Source organism: Limanda limanda, chromosome 11 (genome assembly GCF_963576545.1).
Source record: "Limanda limanda chromosome 11, fLimLim1.1, whole genome shotgun sequence".
NCBI lineage: Eukaryota > Metazoa > Chordata > Actinopteri > Pleuronectiformes > Pleuronectidae > Limanda > Limanda limanda.
The window spans coordinates 15,848,738-15,866,826 of NC_083646.1; the positions used below are offsets into that span (position 1 = coordinate 15,848,738).

General features: G+C 42.6%; 1 protein-coding gene across 1 annotated transcript in view; it reads left to right on the plus strand.

The window, feature by feature from the left end:
* Positions 1-18,089, plus strand: part of ptprub (protein tyrosine phosphatase receptor type Ub) — a 165,003-nt gene that overhangs the window by 111,481 nt on the left and 35,433 nt on the right. The window contains exons 8-12 of the mRNA XM_061081460.1: positions 4,261-4,578; positions 6,590-6,699; positions 9,856-10,057; positions 11,649-11,751; positions 11,836-12,109. Coding sequence (XP_060937443.1) covers positions 4,261-4,578; positions 6,590-6,699; positions 9,856-10,057; positions 11,649-11,751; positions 11,836-12,109 — 1,007 coding nt within the window. The remainder of the gene's footprint in view (positions 1-4,260; positions 4,579-6,589; positions 6,700-9,855; positions 10,058-11,648; positions 11,752-11,835; positions 12,110-18,089) is intronic.

An 18,089-nucleotide genomic window follows, 5' to 3' on the forward strand; every position in this document is an offset into this window, starting at 1 on the left:
TACTGTCATATATACAAAAACAGCACCAAATCTTTGTTTTTAACAGCCTGAGAATTTTTTTATTTTTATTTGAAAAAACTACTGGTAATCAAAACAATTCTCCACTCAACAAATTCAATAATAGATTTATTGTTTTGGATATATATTAGTATTTCTTTTTTGTTTGTGTTTTATGCTTTTACAGATTATATAGTTGGTTATTTTTACTCTGTTCCGACGTTCATGTGATGGTTTTCTTTACATCAGCTTGAACATTTTGTTCTGTCTTCACACGTCTCCGCTCCTCTGTCATCCGTCACAGTGCAGAGTCAGAACTCCCAGGGAGGAGAGCAGGTCACCAGCCGGCCTCACCCGATGCTCACTGTGTTAAACTCAGTATACATCCGCACATATAGAGCCCAACGGGAACTCTTACGATGAAGATGGATGACATTACTGCTGCCTGCATCTGCAACGTGAGCATCACAGGCACACAAAATGGAGAGCTTTGTGTTACCCAAAGGCAGTCTGTGGATTTGTGTCTTCCATGGTCGTCACTCTTCTTCTATGCCCACCGGTCTCTTCCTGCCACACACCATCCCTCACACATCTCCCCACCCCGCTCCACTAGAGCCTCGCTCCCCTCCCTCCCCCCCCACACACCCCACACCCCTCTCCAATGACATATTAAAGCTACTCTCCTCTCCCAACAGCCAAAGACACCCCCCATTCATCAGGCACCCTCTGAGTGAGCTCAAAGCCCTCTCTCCCCCGATCCCTGCACAACCCCTCCCCAACTCCAGAAACACAAGAAATTTAAAATAAATAAATTAAAAAAAGACGACTGCATGAGGGGGGAGAAGAAGAGAAGGGTTAGGCAGGGACGACTGTGGTGTGGCTCAGTGGGTGTGGGTGTGTGTGTGTGTGTGTGTGTGTGTGTGTGTGTGTGTGTGTGTGTGTGTGTGGGGGGGGGGGGGTAGTTTTTTAAAGTGAGAGACTGAAACGGTGAAACCGAGGCAAGTTGATGTGCGAGAGGTGAAGCGAGAGAGGACTCACAACATACGGAAATTGCTTTCACAGTCGCTGGTATCAGTGTTTCTGAAAGTCACCAAACTTGGCCTTTAATAACGTATTTACATTTCAACCACTGTTACATTAGCTTGTTCAGCCATGTGAGGGATAAGTAATATTGCTGTGTTTGCTGAGCTGTTAAATGGGGGTATTTAGATGTAGTACAAGCTCAATACAGAGGAAATGTAGGTGGAATTAATTTTTCCAGTTTTGTTGTGTCTTTATTTCTCATTTGTGGCGACCAATTAATGAGAAAGTAATGTTTGATTTCTTGGGGTGGGCTTGGGGGTTGATTTCTCACATTTCTTACTGGAGCGTGTCTTTTACACTGAGCTGCATCCTCCACCTGGCGTTTATCACCTTTATCTCCAGGAGAGTCTATTCACCACCTTGTTCCCAGAGCTCCCCCTGAACCAACCTCCAAACCATCTGGTGTTCACCACTCCCACTGACCCTGCATTCCAACACTGAGTCCTGGTCACCCTCCCCATCACTGTTGGCCTTATTAGGCTTAAGCACAAGAAAATAGATGGTGGGTTGTCGTGGGGATTTCACGGAGGAGGTATTTATCCAGGGGAACAGAAGGAATATTTGGATCCTTTTTATATTAAGGATGAAAGTGAATTTCCCCACCAAAACCTGTTTCCGGCCACTGTGACTAATCTCACTCTTCCATGGTCATTCTGAATATCCCCCATCACTAACAAACACGGTGGCCAGCCCGACTCCACCATACACGTTTGCATCATCACCGTGCCGAGCTGTCCTCATGCGGGTGCTGTAAAACTAATGGCCGTGAATGTGAACATGGTCTCCGCCTGGCTCTGATGGCCATCCAGGTGTGCTTGATGAGCCATTGCTGTGATTATCAGCACGGTGCATTAGCACAGCTTGGAGCCTCTCAAGTAAATCACGGAGGAGAGGCGAGCATTTGTACTGCAGGTGGTCCCCGAACTACGTTAATGGGCTTCCACCTGCTGCTGGGTCAAGGAACCTTCTGGCAGGCCCCTGCCCGCGAAGCTCTCGTTCTGCCATAGAGGGAGCCAGCACTGAAGCCCGACTAAAATTGGGCAAATTAGGACCACAAGTGTTATGCCTTTCTTGGCATGTCGTTCATCATGTCCTCCATTTGGAGCCAGAATTCCCTATTTGTGCACATTTGGGCTGTTTGGATTTATATGCTCTTGTGTGTTTTTGCTTGCGCATGGATAAGAGCCTGGATGTCTGTATAAAGAATTTCCTCCCGTCTGACACGGTCAGTTCTTATCCCTCCACGGATGAGGCTCTGCTCCGTCCTGCTGCTGTCCAATGTCACAGTTTTCGCAGAGATAATAAACCAGAACCTGTCACATCCACTCTGACTTCCAGTCTCCAAGGATCAACATGGTGCTCTGGGCTTTTGGCCATGTTTGGGCGGCTGCAGTTTTCACGCCGCAGGGTGCCAGAGAATGGGTGCCCATGGCACACGGACAAATAAGACGAGGCAAGGGGAAGGGACTGACACAAATGTCCACTTTGAGAAAACCTACAATGAGCACACTGTGGCTTCTTTGGCTTTGCTTTCATTAACTCAGCAGTTAAATGCCTCTCTGTATTTAGCTCCCAGACTGTGCAGACTATCAATTGCACCATTAAGACAATCCTCAGTTACACTGAACAATGGAACATTAATATTTCTTGCTGGGTGCAGTCTACTACTTTGCGATTACGGAGCCCACCCATTTATCTGCAGTCACATTACTCTGGATGAGGTTCAGATTAATGCTCTGCTCATATTTCCATCTAGTTTGAGACGCTAGACAGCAAATGAAAAGAGAAGGCTAGTGACGGCAGAGGCCTTCAGCATAGACGGGAAGTGTCATAAAATTTTACTTGAAAAATAATTGCTCTACCGCAGGCAGTAATAAATGCATAAGAAATTAGGCATAGGGCTGTAATGTCTGATAATGTTAGCATGTTTAAATTTATGCGTGTGTGAACGTGCACACATAAAAGAGAGAGAGAGAGAGAGAAAGAGATGGAAGATGGTAGCGGGGAGTTATATAGAGATATGGCTGAATAATTGTATTATATGAAGCAAATGTGCATATCATTGTTTTTATGTGTCCTTTCACATCTACAAAGCACCTTTCAAATCCATTTTCTTAGATAACTCTTGTTTTACTGCATTAGCTCCTGCACAGTGATGCATTAGCCACATTATTGAAGTCACTAATCTGTGCTGCGGCGAGAATCCCACTGACTCAGTGAAGGAATGAAGACCTTGGCCAGTAACCTCAAGCTCCACTGATCCCTCTCTGTACCCCGTATCTCTGCTGTCATACCTTGCCTCCCCGGCCCATTACTCAACACGCCCTTTTAACGAATAAATCCATACAATACATTATGTAGCATATTGCTTGACAAAAAGGCATTGATTGTGTTATGGCCACCGATTAATGCCTTCATTGATACGGAGGATGTCCTTGGCTTAACTGATCCTCTCCTCAGTTTCAGACGTCCTCCTGAACACTGGCTGGTCTGTGCCTCTGCGCATAGAGGCTCTCTTTGTCTTTCAGCCAGCCGTAACAGTTGAGGAGGATATCAAACACAGAGTTGTTGCTCTTTTTACCCTTGCGTCGCAGAAAGTCAGGGTTAACCCGGCACTGACCAGAATTAACGCGGTGCCTTCTAAAAATATGCGACAGGCCACCGCGATGACCCAGCTGTAAATGTGACCAGCGGAAGTGGATGCCCTTGTATAACTCTGGCATTTTTTCTGTGTGGATTGAACCTCGGGAGGAAAGACGTATAACTACTGGATGGCCAATTTACTTTCCGAAATAGGCGGGGACTGGTGGGAGCATGATGACAACCCGCAGCCTGTCCGATTAATTAGCGCAATTGGCATGAGTTCCTGCTCTGCCATGGGGATGTGGGAGTGTTGTCCTGGCAGCGAACAGTTGAGATGGGGCAGTACGGCCGCACGTAGGAGGGAAACAAGTGAAAAACTGGCAGGGTTGTCCTGGGACTTCAGTTACACTCTAATTTGCTGGGTGTTCTGTCTAAAATCAAATTTTTGACAATAAAACAAAGTTACCGCTGTTTTCATTCTCTTAAATGGATTATTTTCCCTTCAGGACTTTACTTGTTTTTGTTTCATTTCTGCTTCCATTATTAGAAATGTTTTTCTCTGTTTTTCTTCTTCAATCTTTCTTACTCCCTCCTCAGAGCCCATGCGTGCACTGCGGGGCCTCTCGGCCACCGATCTCCAGCCCAGGCAGTTGTCCCTGCAGTGGGAGAATTTGGCGTTCAACCTGACACGCTGCCACACCTACTCAGTGTCCCTGTGCTACCGCTACACCACGGCGGGAGGTGGTGGCGGCCACAACACCACCGTGCGTGAGTGTCTGGCAGTGGAACACAATGCCTCGCGCTTCACGCTGCGTGATCTGCCACCCTACCACGGCATCCATGTCCGCCTGTCACTGGCCAATCCGGAGGGGAAGAAGGAGGGAAGAGAAGTCACCTTCCAGACCGAGGAGGACAGTAAGTCCCACTGGAAGATACCGAATAAACCCGACATTTATTTTGTTTTCTGAAATAGTGCAGTGTGTTTATAAGTACATTTTATCAAGCTGTGTATTTAAGATCTATTTTATGTTGCTTTGTTCTTCTACTTCACAATATTAAATATGTTGTATTTTGATTCTCTACAAAAAGAAACAATGAATATACTCTTCGAAACAAAGAAAAATAAGAATGAGGTATACTAATAAAAATAAAAAACATGGGAGCGGTTTTTAGCTGGAATGTAATAAGATCATGGGACATTGCTGAAGATTAAACCCAAACTTTTTGGCCTGTGACCCCTCATTAAAAGAACAGTGTTTACTCTAGGCCCCTGTCAGATGTCCACAAACTCTGAGCAGTTCTGGCAGAGTGATTCCCCCTCTAAACTTCTCTGATGGTTAATTTACATAATTGGCCCAAAGAGGTAAAACTCTGCATGCAATATTTTGAAAATACAAAAACAAGACCTTGAGTTTAATCCTAAAAACTCCCAATTAATCATTTCACAACCCTTCAGATTTATCTTTGACCCTACACTACACTACATCAAAACCCTGTTCAAGCAGTGATACAGCAGTTTTAATATTATATTATCTTCATTTAATAATAATTACTATGAAGATAAATGTCATAGTCACAATTAATCTGCAATGCTTTTTGATGATAACACGTCTTCAGATTTGAAATGCATGACTTTGACTCTTTATATAATTTGTACATTTAAGTATTTGTAATTTAACTTAAGTAAAGGATCTGAATATAGCTGCCCTCCGGCGTCATGTGCACTCTGTGTCAACCCTTCCTGCACAGAGAAAGAGAGAGAATTGTCATATTTTAAATTGTGCTCCCACGGATTACTTTCATTTACCAGAATACCTCATATTATTGAACTATTCCCGTAGTCAATGTCACAAAAGAGATTATCCCGACCTGAGCTTTCCCAGAATCAGACCGATATTGTGACATTATCTTGTGTTGTGATGTTTTTAAGCTTTTAAGTTTTAGTCAACATAAATCCACTGTATCATTAGTGGTTCAAATATCAATAACCACATACACGTCTGCTGGCTACTTTGACTTCTCCAAACACATTAATAAAGAGAGGATGACCCTCTGCCTGAGGCCGAATCTGAATCACAAAAGATCCATTTCATTTTCAGAAGGGAAAACATATCTGAGACTCCAGCAGCCCTGAGATAGGATTTGCTGCTTATTTCTTATCTGCTATTATTCCTTTGTGATGTAGCACATTGTGTGGACAGCGGCCTCGGAGAAATCAATTCTGCAATGAAAAAAAATCAAAACAAACAAGAATTTTATAGAAAAAGATATACTGAGAATGATAAAAAAAAAATTCTGAAGTGATAAAAGATGGTAAAAATAAATATATACTTATAGTACATGTCAATTATGAACGTTTTTGCCGAAAGCCTTAATAAGCAACTCTGTCCTACAGACTCACTCTATTCAAAAATAACGGTCGACTCGGCTGTTTGGCTCCTGCTTTAGCCTCAGGCCTGAATCTCGCATAACAGTCTCCCTCAGTGCAGTGCTCAGACAGACTTTGGGGACTGGAGCCGCTACTGAATGGCCCAAAAAACAGTTTACTCAGTGTACAGTTGAATGTTCAGATGCTCAGTTTCCCCTCAGTGCCGTTCAGAAACAAGTTTGTTAGCAGGAGTCTGACATATTTATCATTGTATTTTTACCATGACAGAATTATTTGAAATTATAATATCCTTTTCAAATATTTCTGCTTCTTATGTCTATATTGTGATAACATAATTGATGCAGTTTATAAATTAACTTGTGTCCTTATCTGATGTCCTCAGCCTGCTGCTCACTAGCTGTCTGAGCGGCTCATGTGATGCATTGTTCTGAGCCGCTGTGACATTCACTTCTGTGATATTGACAGCAGAGGCTCACCATGGGATTAGCACTTGAAATTTCCCCGACAAATGTTTGTTCTGACTGATTTTTTGTACAGTTCCCGGAGGCATTGCACCGGAGTCGCTCACCTTCACCCCACTGGATGACATGATCTTCCTCAAGTGGGAGGAGCCTGTTGAGCCCAACGGCCTCATTACACAATACGAGGTGAGTCCACAGACACTCTGACTGAATTTTTCTGTCCTGTCACTTACTCTGATTCCAGTCATGCACTGAATTCAGGACTTTATCTTTATATGATCCAGAGAGGCTGTTTGTGAGAGCCAAATGTCAGCCGCATAGTAAAATTTTCGGAGAATGTCCCAATGAGCCCATGTGAGAGCAGGATAGTCTTTAAGGAATTCACAGCAAGCGAGTGGGCATGTCAATGACGTTGCGAACATGCGATTGACTCAAGAACCGAGAAAACAAAAGAATACAAACATCTTGTACGAGTCTGAATCGGACAATGTCCTGCTGCATTCTTCCTATGTGAAAGGTAAAGTGCAGAGAATGTCCAGTGCTAATTTTCCAGACATGTTCTCTTCATGTCTTAAAACGGCTTTAGAAAATGATTGATGATTGTAGGACAAGATGGGAAATCATCTGGTTCAGATGATGCGTGCATTGCAGTAACAGTTAACTCGAACAAAGAGTTAACTTTAAGATTGAAAGTCCATTATTCACCGTGTAGGCCGTAGTTGAAAGAAAAGAATCTCCCGACAAGGTCCAATGAGCAGCTGTTCCCGAGCTCTCTGTCATATCGCACAGTTTTCCTGTGCAGAAAAAAATTGCCCGGTTGTCACTGAATTGACCTTTTGTGAGCCCCGCTCCCCCTCGGTGACTGTCACTACACCTGTCAAGGCTTCTCTCACACGACACATCGGCAGTTTACAAAGACCAACTGTGGCAGATTTACCACTTACACTCAAAACCTTAGAAGCAATAGGACCTTGAATTTAGACAAAGACAAAAGCGGTATCATAATTCTTAGCCGGCTGAAGTGACATCACTAGCTGATGGTCAATACGGCATGAAATTAAGAATAAACCATATTGTTCTTGTATAACCGAGCGCTGATAAGAAGTTAAGCAAAACAATTTAATGAATTATTTTATCAAACATAACCATCTTTAAAGTTAAGGGGAAAAAAGGTTTGATTTTTGCTCATATTCATATTTTTCACTTTTAATGTTAAAATAGAAAAAGATGATGATACATTATATTTTTAATTGCAGTGATCGTCTGGACTGTTAAGCAGAGAAGCTAACGTTAGTCTAAACCTACACTTTGTCCTTGGAGACCCCTCGAGAAACGCTGGGTTAAATTACTTCTAAAGCCAATAGGTTAAATATGCTTATGTGTAGCTAAGCAGCTCTGCAGCAGACCCACACACTGTTAAATCCATTCCTTGCCCTTGTGCTTTTTGGATGGTTTTAAAGGCCCGACTTACTGTAGCTGACTGCACAGTATAGGGCAGTAGGGGTCTTATACTTACCTGTCGAAGTTCAAATTTTACATCTTCCAACAAAAAAATATTTTTGACAGAAGGTATTAAAATATAAAAGTTATTGAGTGTGAGAATTTTTTTGTTTTGAACATCCAGAGTGGGCAAACTCCATAGGCACTGCTGCGGAAGATGGGTGATATAATATAAAGCTCCAGAATAGCTACTAAATGAACTTTGTGGTCAGATAAATTGTTCAGAGAGAGAGAGAGTTTTCTGTGCCAGCACACTGTGTTATTTCAGTGAAATTATATTTTAGCAAATTCTAAATGACTCAAACAGCACTTTAGCAAAACATCCACTAATAACTTTGGAATCAATATTTATGGCAAAGATAATCTCAAGCATCACTACAACATTATTTTCCTTAAATTGAAATGGGCTTCATGCCCATTTCAAAAATACCTTCTCTCTATTTGGTGGGCCATAATGTCAAGTGCCTCTTTTATTGCCACAGATATGTGTGTAGTCACAAAACCTGCTTTATATTCTCCTTCTCCACCCAACGCTTTGATGCAAGGTGTTCTGTGCCTATATGAACAAAAGCAGCAGAGTTAGAATACGCTTTCTCCGACCTTGTGCATATGGCCACGCACTTATCACTGGTCCCGTCCAGTTTAAATTGAGGCCAGTGCCATCATTAAAAAAAAAGTCACTTGCACGTGTTGCGCTGTAAGCCCTCCATTTAGAGGCTAATGATTTTTATTTACTGTATGCTCTGCCGGTGGTTAGATATCCTTATGCCTGTCTACCTATCCTCAAGCCTTTTTTCCTTCGCTGCTCTTGCAATGTCGCCTCAAGGCTATTTTTAAATAGGATTAGTGGTTTGACATACAAAGTGAGGGCTGCACAGGGTTTTTTAGTATGTTGATCTCCCCTGTCTGACTATGAAAGCTTTATAGAGAGCTGCAGAAATCCTTGTCATTTCTCTCAGATTAAACCATTGACCACTGCCTGAGCTTATCGACCACCGCGCTGTCCTGCGAGTGCTCACCGCTCTGTGCGCTGTCAGGCTCCTTAAATGTCTGCCTTTGTAGAGGAAGCACAGAGGTCTGCGTGTGTTCAGTCACTGGACGGCTCATAATTCTATCTTCATGCTCAGGGGGCGCGAGCAGGCATTAAACTCCTGGAAATCAGGGCGGCCTTTGGTTTGGCTTGAGTGGCAACCTCAGCCGAGGCATGCGTGTTTACTACAGGCATCGCGAGCGTGTGTGCTCATTCCTTCAGTTAAGTGAATCATTTCCGGCTTTAATGTACTTTATATGCCAATATGCTAACCCTTGTCTGATTGCAGCAAGGTCATCTGCTTTAGCTCTCTTCTGCATGTCACTCTCATAGAAATTCCGATGAGAGCGTCATGCAGGCGAGGCAAATCACCTCTTGAGAAAACAGGCAAAGATTTCACTTTTTAAAGGACACTCATGCACATCAAACCACACACTTAAAAGTATTGATTCAAACACTTGACTACACATTTTCACTCTCTGGTGTCCTTGATCTGTGACTTTTCATTATGCATCAATTAGTCCGGAAATAATTGGCCACTCACAGTACGTTTTGAAAATCTAGAGGTGTGACTTTGACTCAACAGTGTCAATGCCAATCAGTCCCTCTTGGTCTAAAACTATAAATCCACATGAGCAATTAAGCACACTGATTTAGAGATGCAAATTAATTTCTGAGTGTTGTGAATCATCTTCAGGTTACTACTTAAGTCAGAGCCATGATTGTTGATCAGTGTAAAACAGAAAACTCAAAATTCAAGCTAATGTTACTCAGATTTGATAATTTTTTCCTTTCTTTTTCCGTCCCAACAGATCAGTTACCAAAGCATTGAGTCGTCTGATCCAGGCATCAACGTCCCAGGACCTCGGAGAACAGTGTCCAAGATGAAGAATGAGACCTACCACATGTTCTCCAACCTCCACCCTGGAACCACTTACCTAATCTCTGTCCGAGCTCGCACGGCCAAGGGCTTCGGCCAGACCGCCCTCACTGAAATCACCACTAACATCTCAGGTACAAGCACCGCGGATTTACTGAGCGAGGGGGGCGTTTGAAAGCCGCCGTTAAATGGTGAAACAGAAATGGAAACGGGAGCCTCTCTGTGTGGGGGGCTGCTCTCTGTGCCTTCACTGATGCGGCGTGCAGCTACAACACAGACTTCACCCTCCGCGTGCTATAATTAGGATCTGGGTTTTTTCTCTCTTGACCTCAGTGTCTTTCCCCTCTCTCCCTCTCTGAGGCAAACCTACTGCTCCCAGAGTGTAAGAACTATTTTTCCATTGCCTCTCCAAAATAGTGACACACTGTCATCTCTCTGTTCTCGAGACATAAATTAACTCGTAGAAAGCAGAGGAGCGCCACAGAGGAGAAGCCGCTGTGCGTTGTGTATAAAGGAAGATGCAGTACATTCTCGGGACCACAATGTCACCTCTGAGAGTCTCCAAGCTTATTACTGGTGATAGAAATCCAGCTTTTGTGTTGCCATTTCCTTTTAATGATGCATTTGTGCTTGTTAAGGGACGGGAGTACACCTCTAAGGAGCGCACAACACGGCCACTCCCACCCTGCCTCACTCACACATTTACCCTCTCGCTGCTCCTTCTGGCCCCTATCTCTGTTTAGAGAGTTTGCTTAATTACAGATTAAGTGTGCAATCACTGCTGACTGGCTATATGTCAGACGGAGCGCTGGCACAGAGTCAGACCGCAGATAGAGTCCAAAAGTCTTTGTACATCATCCTCAACCTCCACCACTGGCCCACGGTGCAGAACATTCACTTACACTGAGCGTCTCTCAAATCTGCACTGACAGCCAGCAAACACTGAACACCTTCAACAGCCACTACTGTCAGCATCTTCAAGCAATACCCAGCGCAGTGCATCCATCCACACACATTTCCTCACATACACACAAGTATGCATATAGATGTGTTCAACACCGTGGCCGATACACAATTATCCTTCAAACAGACTCTATCTGGCAGCAGGCATCAAACCCACTTTTAGGTCTGCAAACCACAACAGACCTTTAATGTCAACAAAAGCACATTCAGGTTTCCTTAATGCCTCACCTTAATTGATGTCAGCTCTTTTCTGCTGCGGTATTAGCGAACCGTTTTTTAAAATATGATAATCATCGATTTCCTCATGAATAGTTTGCTCTCCTTCCCCTCACTAATTGACCAGTGGTATAAGAAGAGAAATGCGCTGCCACATCTCTGGGGAGGAGCACAGCTTTAGCTAAATCCTTTCAAATGAGAAGCCCATTCAATTTAGCCCCACTCCCATGACTTTTAATTGGACTTGTATCCAAGACAACTAGGAGGGAGAATTCCAACAGTGTGCTGAATATGAGGATATGGGCAGTGGGTATATTAGCACTATTAGCCGTTTATGTGGGGAAGGAAGGGACAGCTCCTTGCCTAAATGAAATGGTCTGTCAGGTTCATGAGACATTTAGGGTGTGAACTTTTATATGGAAGGAGGAAGCGGGAGACAATTAAAACTTAATTAAGGAGGTATAAATAGCACTAGGCAAAAGCCACATGCACATTTGTTTGTGTGAATGTGGCTTCATTATTTAAGATTTTGATTTGTGTCCTCAGCTCCCACATTTGATTACGGAGACATGCCGTCCCCCCTGAGTGAGACCGAAAGTACAATTACTGTCCTGCTGCGTCCAGCTCAAGGTCGAGGGGCACCTGTCAGGTGAGGAAACCTTCTTAAATCTACACGTCAGATTTTTTTCCTGTACAAAACAAAACTTGTTAAAGGTGCACACCATGTATCCAGCACATACCAGGTGGTGATTGAAGAAGAAACCGTGAAGAAAGTGAAGAGGGAGATCGGGCTTCAGGAGTGTTTCCCTCTGCCCATGTCTCACGGTGAAGCCCAGGCCCGGGGGACACCACACTACTACACAGCCGAGCTGCCACCCAGCAGCCTGCCAGAGGCCAGTCCCTTCACTGTGGGCGACAATCACACTTACAACGGCTACTGGAACAGCCCTCTGGATCCACGCAAGAGCTACCTGGTCTACTTCCAAGCTATGAGCAACTTCAGAGGGGTGAGTGATTGTTGAGTCCCTACCCGTTCTGCTGCAGATCAGCTGCAGACATTTACATTCAGAGTAATTCTGCGCCAGTGCTGTTAATGAGTTTGTGTATTTGCGAATGCTGTGGGAGACACTGTAGGACAGTTGGCATTGTCTGGGCTCACATCCCTTGAAAGAGTATTTAATGCCTTTGAATGGGCTTGTCTGATGGAAACATATTCAGCTGACAGTGTAAATACTGTGAAATTATATATGTTTGTATGTGCTTTGATTCTATGCAAACAATAGATGTCTGAAACGGAGGATTACTTGCATGTATTATTTACAGCCAGAAAAGCTGTGATTAGCTGGAAGTACTTAGAGTCAACAATATACTTCATTCAGCTTTTATTGTCTTTCCTTTATTCTGTTCAATTCGCTTCTTTTCTGTTCTGTTACTTCATTAGACTGTCCTTTCATTATTGTCTTTACTGCTCTACAGTTCCGCTTACTTCTTTCAAATGTAATGTTATGGTTTACATTACTGTATAAAGATAATTATTTAGCAGGGAGAGTACCTCTGGAGTTAATTTAAACGTAGAAATATTATTTTAGTGATGCTGAGTTTGTTACACAGACACCTCTCCAATTATAATGATCTATCTTTGTACCCATTATCAATGTAAGAAGTATTGGACCAAAGAAACACAATTATTGCTTTTTGATTTTCCTGTTCATTAAGTCAGCAACACTGTTTGTGGAATGTGTAAAGCTTCAGACCAGCACGACTGCAACTTTACGAATATATTTCCAGGAGAAAAAGCTTGATTGAAATCTTTTAATGAAATTTTCCAACATATGCATTTAATCATCACAGCATGACACATTACGACAATCAATGCAGGAGGTTTAGGCAGCATGTTTGGAAGCAAAGTGTTGCTCGAGATAGAAGAGGAAAGACTTCCACACTTAAAAAGAGATGTGCCGTAATACTTTCCACTCATTTTACAGCGTAATAGAGGTTTGCCATGTTTCCAGTGTATCAAATCTAGCTCTTCTGCCAATAATAACAGAAAAGCTAAGGCATCACACTGTGCATCTGTAAGAGCAAACACTCCAGGAACTTCTCCAAATAATATGAGTACAAGGTCTGGTCATATCTCCTCACTACAGATAATAGAGTGTTTCAAAAAGGGACGACGAGAATGGTACAAGATTTGGGCAGCTCCAAAACATCCAGCGCAGGGTTTCATCCTGGTGACAGCAGCAGCAGATTTGATCTGTTCCAGGGAACATCCTTCACAGTGTGCTGCTGTTGAGGTGTAGTCTATGTGAAACCTGAAATAGCAATGAACCATCTGTAATACATATGGATACCGAAAGAGTTCTTGAAACTGCAGAGTGCCATACTTCCTCAGAAATTTCCGTCTTTAGAGATAGAGATCCCTTTCACATCTTAATCCCTTCCTGAATGACAATTGAGTGGAGGAGACATGGTGGGAATACAGCACAGACTTAGAAACACTGTTTCTTCTACTTTACTAGTACTATACACTAGTACACTTACTATAACGTAAAACAGCTTTGTGTCTCTCCAGTTCCTAAACTGTGGATTATTTTGCTTCAGATGAAAGATAAAATTATCTTGTTCAATTCTTAAAAAAAATATATTGTGTTAAAAAACAACTGTTTGAAAGAAGATAAAAAATGTTGACAATCATTCTAAAGTTTATTCTACCAGCTAAAGAGCTACAGAGGCACAACTATTGATTTGGTTCCATTTTGTGACCTTTTCCACTACTGATTTCAGATTGTATTTAAAGAAATCTTTGAATTTGGGTCATAATGATTACGGTGTAATGAACTAATTTAAATGAAAATCAGTCAGTGGTAACTGGAACTGCAATGCTTTGTAACAAGTTGATTGTATATACTGATATTTAAAAAAACTGTAATTACGTTGAGGGCTTTGGGGATGGAAAGGTTAGTTTGAGAGAGATGCAGAATTCAACTATCTGCTTGCAAAGTTAATTTGAAGGTCTGTCCTCCTCTCCTGACTCCTTTCAATCTGCTTCAGTCCTTCTTGCGTAACCCAGGGGTGTATACGTAAAAAAGAAGTGGGACCAACAGACACCCCTATCTGGTGACTTGATCTTTGGCAAAAAAAACCAAGTCTGTGGTGAGGCATTAAGGATTTGAATCCAAAAGCCACATTTATTTGAATATGTGAACAAATAGTTATATTTCTGTGAGTGTCAAGAGAAAGAATCACCTGCAGAAACACGATCAACTGGACATATAGAGAATCTTAAATAATTTGTGTAAATTACCAGAAGGGTCGCCCTGAGATGAATCCTGACAGATCAGGATAAATAATTGGGTTTGTGACCTTATCAAGCTTCACTCGAGAGCAAACTTGATTCATTCCTCAGGGGACTCTTGCCCTTTGTATGTAAAACTGAAATTATACCTTCTGTCAAGCTCTGTGATCATGACTTCTGTAATGTTTGTAAGCACTTTGCGATGGGGGCTCATTTCTGTGAATACAATTCAGTATGAAACACATATAGGGTTCGATAACTCTTTTATGTGATTCAGATTCTTTCACTCATACAGACTGATCAATGTTTTCTTTTTCTTGCCCATGAAAACATTTCTTTCAGTTTCTAATCACTGGACTCCGAGGTGTAGCGTTCTTTGTAGAATTACTTATAAACATGTAATTGTGATCAGTGACTATGCCGTGAGCCGTTTGTCTCTGTGCTATACAAATAGCCCCAACAGATTGACTCTGATGATTGCAGAGCATTTCACCGGCTGTCTCCCCATTCATATTATATATTACCCCAATCTGCTCAAGGTCTGAATCTGTGGTTTAAGTGCGGTGTTCTGTTTACAGGGATACGCTCTTCATGTAGAAATTGGTCAAAGAGAATGGCCATGATCAATAGATTTTATTTCAGAGATAGACAAATAAACCTATTCTGCTCTTTCTGCAGGCATTGGAGGCAATCATGTCCCCACAAAAGAGACATCTATTGTCTTTACATTCACATCTAGATAAAGACATCTATACAAACTATACAAACTTGTTGCCAGCTAATCTCTTTGGATTCAGTCATTTTATTGCATTTATCATTTGCAAAACAAGATTAAATGCAGAGAGTGCTGTAATGTGAAATAATGATGTCCTTATATCCACAGGAGGGTCGCATTCTTTATCCATAAATAAGAAATTGATTCTAGAAAAGGACTTGTGCACTGGGGAGGAGATTAATGCAGCCTGGATAGAGGGATTTTTTGTATCTCCAAGCATCAATAATTGCATTAGGTCTGAAGGAAATTCTTCATGTAACAAGCAGAGTTATTTAGTGCTCCACATGTGGGATTTGACCAATCTAAGTGTGATAAACCCTTGGACTATCCTCTTTCTGGCTCTATGGCTCTTAAATATCACTGAAGATTTCCCTCTTAAATTATAGGAGCAGCTTGTGTCTCCAGTCGTATTCTCTAACAGAACAACTTTCCTCACAGGCCAGAGTTCAACTAGATCAGGAGAAAATAAAGTCTTCCGTCCGAATTTTTCTTTTTTCATTAAAAACTCTCATTCTTAAAATTCCACCACTAATGCTCTGACTTACCTGGTCTCTACCCCAAAGGACAATGTTTACGGTCTAAAAGTGCTGTATTCTCCAGACCCAGCAGCTCTTTAAGTAAAAGCACCAGATAGAAATGTTCTCCATCCTCCTGTCTCTCCTTCACACCAATTATACACGGATGACATGGTTGGGACATTGCTTCTTTTGTTCCGAATGACGAACACCCAGTTTCAGATGGATCTCCTCCTGATGCCCTGGGTTCCTTGTTGCTCCTTTGTGTATTTATATTCCTCCCACTGGTCTTGTCCTTTCCCTCTTCATGTTCTTGGCCTGCGCTTCCACCTTCTTGTCATTTCTTAGAGAAACTCAGATTTTTATGTACTTCTACTTTACAACAATCAAGGAGGTTATGTTTTCTCAGATTTTGTCGGTTTGGTAAATGGATTTGTATTTATATAGCACTTTTCTAGTCTGATGATGACCACTCAAAGCGCTTTAAAGTACAGTTTCACATTCACCCATTCATACACACATTCATACAGTGCATCTATTCGCAGCACTTAGTTATTCTATGGGGGGCCATTCAGGGAGGACGACCACTCTACCCCTCAGCCACAGCCGGTTTGTTTGTACGGTGGAAGGATGCCGTGCCCATCAGAAAGGAAAGCGGTGAATTCTTTATGGTGAAATCGGAGCAGGGGGCTGATCCATGAATTTTTCTATCACATTCTCTAACAATGCAAATAGAACATTTTGACACATTTGACAGATCTCCTAGGGAATAATTTATAGATCTTGATGGCGGAGGTGAGTGCCATTCTAGTTCTTTATGCTGTAAATAAGTTGAGTATTTAAAGAAACACTGTGGACCAAGGTGACACTAAATAATCTCTGCATTTGTATCAACTTTAGTCTTGGTTTTAGCCGGCAGATGGTGCATTATTTCACATTTTTGCCCGATCTAAAGCACACAAAGCACCTCCAGACTCCTGTCACACCCAGAGGACGCCACATTACCTTTCCCAAATTCTATTACAGGAAGAGCTGCTTCCTGGGTGAGGCAATTACTTAAAGATAATTGGGCCCAGGTGCAGATGATCAGAGGCAGAAAGCTGCTGCCTCAATATTCACAGACGGAGGCGATGTAGCTGAGAAATGTTGCTGCAGGTAACACAGCCCTCTGAGATCATTTGCTGGGAATAAATACATGCATGCTATGTTCCTGCTCTGTCTGGCTTTTTGAGCCACGTCAGTAGATGGTTAATGTGTGATCAAATCACTGCACCCCCCCCCCCCCCCTCCTTTGGACATCGCTGTATTACAAAGTTCCATGAAGGAAGAGCTGGGTGGCTCATCCCCACCAGTAGCATATTTTTCCGGCCCAGTGGAGAAACACAGGGAGGGAGTGCAGTGTGAGCACTTCACACAACTCGGCAACTAAGCATTGGATTAAATCGTGGGAGGCCTGGCTTTACCGGCGGATGGGATTAGGTTTTGTTTTGCCTGGCAGGCGGCCAGCATCCATGACCCACAATGAGTGGACACAGTGCCAGATCACACAGCCACCACTGTCCCTGGGCAACACTGTTGCTTTTGACCAGGAAAGACACAGACGCCGTCAGAATCTGTGCATCAGTCCTGGCTCGGTGCTGTGGCTGAACAGTTCAGTGATTCAACAATTCAGTATTTGTTTACTTTGATTTCACTCCTGCAAGCACATAATTACAGACACAGCTCGATTCTACTGTCAATATTTCGGACACAAGGGTTTTGTGGATGCAAAATTGTTGATGTGTGTTAGTTGTTTCCTGTTTTTTTAACACATATCTCCCGGTGAGAAAGACGCAGACGAGGATGTCAAATGTGTTTGTGGTGATAAGAGCTGACGACAGTGTCGTGGTGCTGTAAACAAAATCACCTGATTAATACGTCACTTCCTGCCTCGGCCTGCTGCATCCCGCTGCTCCTCCTCTCACCTGAGCAATGCGGAGGATTTGATGCTGTTGTGAAAGCGTCTGTGCAGAGAACCTCCCGCTGTGTTGTGCATATGTGATAGACACACTGTGCGTAAACTCCGTAGCCAATTCTCCCGATTTTACCCGTAGGTCATGTCTGAAAAGGGCTATAAAGTCAAATTAAGTTATCATCGCAGCTGTTAAACCCACTCACAGACCATGACATAATTTGACAAAGTGGCCTTTTAGGCTCTTTTTATGAATATTATATTTTTCTTCTCACAATCTTTTTGACACTACTCACTTCCAAGTGATAATGAGAGAGTCTATTAAAACCTCAGAGCAGATGTTCAGGTTTAGCTGCGTCACTCTGTGTGGAAAGCTTCAGCAGTCTCTAAATATGTTCGGTGCTATTTTGTGTTTCCTTTTGTATCTTTTCTTCCTGCTCATCCTCCACAT